The following is a 6257-nucleotide window of genomic DNA, read 5'->3' on the forward strand; positions in this document are numbered from 1 at the left end:
TGAATGCAAGTCACAACGAAATGACATGGCCTTTCACTCATCACTCGTCTTGAAATGTTAATTCTGTGTCCTTGTCATCTAGGTTACTTTCTCTGTGATATTGCTTATTATTGTTTTTTCTCAGTAATTTTTGTCATTTGGGATGTTTGTTATTTTTATATTCTCTATGGACTAGAAAAATGTTGATATTTTGCTCATTTGATGTTTATTAGTCCTTTGTTTACTTGTTATGTTTCGATAGTTGGTATGTTATATATCGTTACTACTAGTTATATCTGTTCATTGTTATATCTGAATTTTTCATGAATGTTCAATTGTGCCATCCCTTCCTAACCTTCTCTGGTGTGGGACTTAAAATTTTTACTTGTTACCTCACTGACGTGTTCATTTCTTTTCCATCGTAGGGCTGAGCTTATCTTTGGTTCCTTTTCCTACATTCGTGATCCTAGACAGCTCTTCACATTTTCTGTCAGGGAATACAAACTTTTTGCCAGACTTTTTCACTCTATGAGTCTTGCATTCTTATTTCTCTGTTTTGACTGACTCCTGCTTAATTCCTCCTGTTCTCAGTGCAGAGTCCACACTCCTCTGCTCCTACAAGATGCAGAACAGGTTGGTTTCCTTATGACAAGGGGAAGTCTGTTCTGACCTCCTCTCAGGTTCAGGATGACAGTGCCCTGTTTCTACAGTTATGTGCAGTAGATGCCTCTCTTCTCATTAATTCCAGTTGTAGATGGTTCTTTCCTGCTTCTACAGTTTGGTTGAGAGACTTTCTTTGCCTCATAATACTGGCAATGGGACGTCCACGCTCTGTTTTTACAGGTGGGCAATAGTTCCATGTCCCCCTCATAATTCTGGATACAGAATGTCTCTGCCCTCTCTGTAATACTGCTTACAGCTCTCCCTGTTCTTACAGCTAAGTCGAGGCAATGCCAAAACCCGGTAATGATGGGTTCAGTTTGTCATACTTCTTGCTCCCACAGTGGTTTTGGGAGTTTGTTCGGTTATGGTCGTTGCTCACTTCCTCGTCAAAATTCCAGTTGCTTGATATACAGTGCTCTGTTTACTTACAGTTGTTTGGGTATCAATAACACAAACCTTTTCCACTCATTTGGTGTTTCTTTTCTCATTTCTGGGCAAAGAGCATACCTGTTCCAGAAGTAGTGCTGTACCCCACAGGTGTGCTTCATTTTCATCCCCAAGCACACCCATTCATTTTGGACAGTCACTTTCTGCTTGGTTTGTTCTTTGTGTGCCTACACTGGCCCTCTACTTTTGCAATGTGTGATTCTAGCTTTTGTGTGAGGGAGGTAAATCTCTTTTAGAAGTCAACATTGTCTTTCACTGAAAATGTATTTCCAATTGGTACTTACTTTCTCACACACTTCCCACCCTTCTTTCCCACTAAAACTGGTGTTTTTATTCTAGTACCTGCCAATTCTTGAAAGTGAAGATTGAGTAGAAATAACAGAGGGAAATAGCTGCACCATTATAGGTGGTGCAATACTGTTAGTGGAAAGCAGTCACACAATATGTACATGTTCAGAAATGGCACGAAACTTGTAGGATATAAAGACTGGTGTGCTGATTACTAAAAAATATTTTAGCAATGCTTAGAGGGCAGACAATGATTAAGATAGCTTTTGTGTGAGAGGAGGTAAGTACCTATTGAAATACATTTTCACTGTAAGAAAATGTTAACTTTTGTGGGTACCATATGTTATGTATACAGACTTCAAACTTGAACAAAAACAATTGTTCTTAATTAAATGGAATAACTTGTTTAATACTATTCTTATGAAAAATTTTTTGCTTATTATTACTTTCTGTTGATTGTATTCACTATACCATTACCTGTAAATACATGATTATATTACAAATAATTCTTGGCAATCTAGACCTCAAAGTAAACTATGAATAATATTATATTATACGTATAACAGTAATGCATATTGCAGAATCCTACTGAAGATTCCACACACAGTCACATGTTTTCATTTGAATAACAAATACTCAGACTTAAAAGTTTTCCAAGTACACATGTAGTAACCTGTTTATATAATTAATACTTGCAATTGTCTGTAGTTGGTGGAACTCCATAATTACAGAATTTAGGAAAACAAAGACAACTGTATGTTTCACAAATATTTCATTTACCACTACCACATCCTGGTGATGCCTTTGTGGGCAAAAACAGGTAGTAATAAATAAAATATTTGTGAAATGTGTGATTTCCTTTGTTTTGCTCAATTTTATAATAATATATTTTATGAAGTAGCAGTGAACCTTCAAGTAGTTTACAGAAAAATGCAGATTTTTTACTTCTTACATATTATATTAATTATAGTCCGACTGACTGAATGTAATAAAACTTATATTTCAATGTTTGCTGTATTTGTAGCCTAACTGTCAAAACACATGGTATTTGCAAAACTTTACCAGCAGTGGTATGGTTCAAAGTATGTCAGCATAGACTAGTCAAGAGTAATACTGGTACACGTTACTTAAGCCTATTGAGTCCTGTATGAGACAAGAAAAAATAAATAGATTTAGACCATATTATTCAAAATATAAAAAATAACTGGATTGTTCCATTCATGACATTTACACATTACCATATTTTTTCATTTTCATTAAATACACCAATTAGATCAACTAAAATATCTTTACACATATCTTTTTCAAACAAATCATCAAGGTTGTTATTATCATAATTTGAAGTTTAGTAATGCAGTTTAATCATTCCCAAATTATCAAACTTAACACATTTTCCTTGCAGTTATGTTTCTTCTTTATTTTCTGTACATATGATTTGGACTACCCATTCAGAAGCAAAAACTCTTTATGACATCAACAGATAGACTCCTGCTGGAGATTGTGCACTTGTAATATATTGGGGATGGAGGGATGGTTGGTTGTTAGCAACTGTGATGTACAAAAGATAATACCACAGCACAACATTGGTACATTGAGTAACAGTAACATCACCAAAAAAACACTAATTATTTGAGTCAGTATATTTCAAAATGAGGCTTGGTATAATTCAACTTTCTTTTTTTTTTGAAGAAAAAAAATTATGTATTGCATGGTTGATGTTGTAAAATATTTTCTGTTAGTCTGAATTTTATCTGGTTGGTTGGGTTACTTATAATGCCATTAGTAAAGCATTTTAAAGAAGTAGTAGTTACCTTATTAATTTTTGCCACATGGTTATCAAACTTATCCTTAAAAACTTCTTTCTGGATACAGTTTGTTTAAGGTGTAAGAAATGAATACCAGTCCATTTGTGTAAAATAAATAAACAACTGCAAAATCTCACAATAAGATTTATAAGCATGTACAGTTACACAAGTATTTTCAATGGAATGTTTTTTCAGATACTGGGCAGTAATTATTTTGTGATAAAATCAGTTCTCAAAGAGCTTTTGTAGAAAGTCTTGATTTTTGTAATATAATTATAAACCTTAAATATCACTGTGAAAAATCTGCCTTTCAATGTCTGCGATTTTGTCAGGTACATATAAGTGCCATACACAATCACAGAGACTATTATTCTTTTTTTGTGTTCATATTTTAGAAAATCATTTGATGTTTCCCTTCTAATGTTTAATTTTTTTAATCTTGAGGAGCAATAGTTATTTTGATAAGGCTTAAAAACATTTTTGATCAACTTGACAAATCATACATGAGATATTTTAATATGTTATGAAACGTTAAGGAGGGTGTTTTTTATTATTATTATATCTTTGAAGATGCAGTAATTATTCCAATTTTAAAAATTCTTTAAAGAATATCTCTTAGAAAAACTTTAACTTATTAACCAGAACTAAGTAGGCTTAACCCATAGCAAAATTTCTTTGTATCTGTTGTATCATTAATTTGCTTCATTAATATAAATGTCTTTGTACATTTATACTCAGAATGTTTTGAGTTGGTTTCATTTTTGTAATTACAATACAAACGTGTTGAAAATAGCTAAACACAATACAGTTATGTACTGAAGGAAATAATATATTTTTATTTCATATTAATGTATGTTACTTATAGAATTTTAATGAAATTACCTCTTTTTCTTCATACTGTAGCCCTAAACCTCTCAAGTTCACAGAGCGAAATAGAGCTGGAGCCCAGATGATTTGTTCTTCTTTTAGTTCAGGTCTTGTATTTTTCTTTATGTGGTATGGACTCTTTGTTTGTGAAAGTGTGTAATATAGTAATATAATATACATTTTTTAAATATTTTTTTGTAACTTATTATTATATTCAAGTGTGTAGTTTTATATCTGAGTCCTTTAAAACATAAAATGTTGATGTTTATGTTATATTTTAAATTAAAAAAACAAGTTTCAATTAACCCAATGACCATCGGCTACTAACTTTCTGAGTAGCTAATGCAAATCTTGCTATATCTCATTCCAACAATAAAACTAGTGGATGAAATTGTTTAAAACTTCATAAGAACTTTCATAAATGCATGTAGTTTAAGAAACATAAAGACTGTTACTTTTGATAAATTTAGTTATTTTGCATTATAATCTTTAATATATTGTCAAATTTCAATAGAAAATGGTATTTATATTTATATTTGTTCCAGATTTGAACTTATTACTTTTTATGTTTTAGTACATTATTTTGAAATCCCCCAAAAATGTATCGTCCATACAGTGCAAATTTTATCTATTTTTAATTTTTTATTAATCACTTACTCTCCTTATGGTTTCAAGTAATATACAAGACCCAAAAATAATACTTGTAAATAAACCTGAACAATAAATGAGTATTTTTACTTTTAACTAGGATTTCGGGTTTAAATATGTACATAAAAACATTTTAATTTTGTTTCATAAATGTATATTTATTTCAAGTTTATGTTTATGTTGCATGGCAGCCATACTTTTGTTTACTGTGCTGAATAAATCATGAGGTTAGCAGCGTGAAATTTGTACATTTGCCATACACTATCATGCCCGTTGGTGGTCACTCTCGTTCAGTCCAGCACAGGCACATTTCAACATTACTGTAGATATGATAGTAAGAAAGCTTTTTGGTACTTGAATATCATTTCTTTGAACTTTCAAACAAGTTTATTTCAACATATGTCTGTGTATGTTGTTTCATTATAGAGACAAAACTAATTGCTACTACTAGCGAATGTATGTAACAGTTTACAGTACAGGTGGTTTGAATAATGCCGTCTGACCCTAGTTACTTGATACATTCTATTAGAAGAGATTACCAAACGATACAGACACCATAAATTACAAAGAAAATACTTTATAGCACTTAAAAGATTAGTCCTGGTCACATTCCTCTCATTATAGGCAAGATTTATGTTGGAATTCGAAACTTAAGCTCTTCAGTGTATTGAGACCCCAACTGTGATAATGGCATAGCTTCCCTGTGTAATTGAGACAAATGTATTTAGTCTGTTTCACAACCAACATATGGGTTTTATTGTTGTCACTCGTACACTGAGTTTTAAACCATTTGCAAAATATCAGAATGAACTTTATATATATCAGTTAGACTGTATTAATTCTAAAGCAATAACAACAGAAGTGTGGGTCTTACTACAAAGTAAAGATTGTAAGAAGGAAAAATATAAAATTATTATGTGGTACTGGTACTAGTAGTATTATGTACAAATCACAAGTTTATTATTCTAAATACTGAATCATATTATTATTATTATGAACTAAATATAAAATTATGCTAAATTATTGAACTTAAATCTACAAATTTAAATGCAAAAGAATATAAAAAATCACAAACTCTTTCAGTTCAAAGTGCTAAGCCTAATTCATGGAAAGACCTTGCACTCACCACTCGATAGCTCTTAACCCTAATAATCGTGGATCAACTTCTTTTCTAAAAATATATCTATTTTGAGTTAATTTTTCAATATAACGAATAATATAAATAGATATACGATGCAGCATGACTTAAGCTACTATGTAAAAATAATAAAAGTCACATACATCCCATGCAGTTTTTTCCAGAAGCAAGTTTTCAAATGCTTATAGAAAAGCACTACTGGCCAATACTAAATACAACCTTTACATAAAATGGCAATTACTATAATAAGCACCATCCACATTCATATTGTCAAATCCAGAGAACAATGTTTCGTCACATGCTTTCCTTATCATCCTATGATTTGTCAAACGTGAAATAACATTGTACTGAAATTGACACCTTCGACTAGGATTGGCTAAAAGTTTTACAACCAAGGTTTAACACGCCCAGACGCTGTTTTA

At 31.5% G+C, this 6257-nt stretch overlaps 1 protein-coding gene across 1 annotated transcript in view; it reads left to right on the top strand.

The window, feature by feature from the left end:
* The window catches only part of LOC106462272 (PH-interacting protein-like), a 110946-nt gene that overhangs the window by 27013 nt on the left and 77676 nt on the right, over positions 1 to 6257 (top strand). Inside the window, exon 10 of the mRNA XM_013922172.2 lies at positions 4086 to 4156. Within this exon, the coding sequence (XP_013777626.1) occupies positions 4086 to 4156 (71 nt within the window). The remainder of the gene's footprint in view (positions 1 to 4085; positions 4157 to 6257) is intronic.

This window comes from Limulus polyphemus, unplaced genomic scaffold (genome assembly GCF_000517525.1).
Source record: "Limulus polyphemus unplaced genomic scaffold, Limulus_polyphemus-2.1.2 Scaffold1130, whole genome shotgun sequence".
Classification (NCBI taxonomy): domain Eukaryota; kingdom Metazoa; phylum Arthropoda; class Merostomata; order Xiphosura; family Limulidae; genus Limulus; species Limulus polyphemus.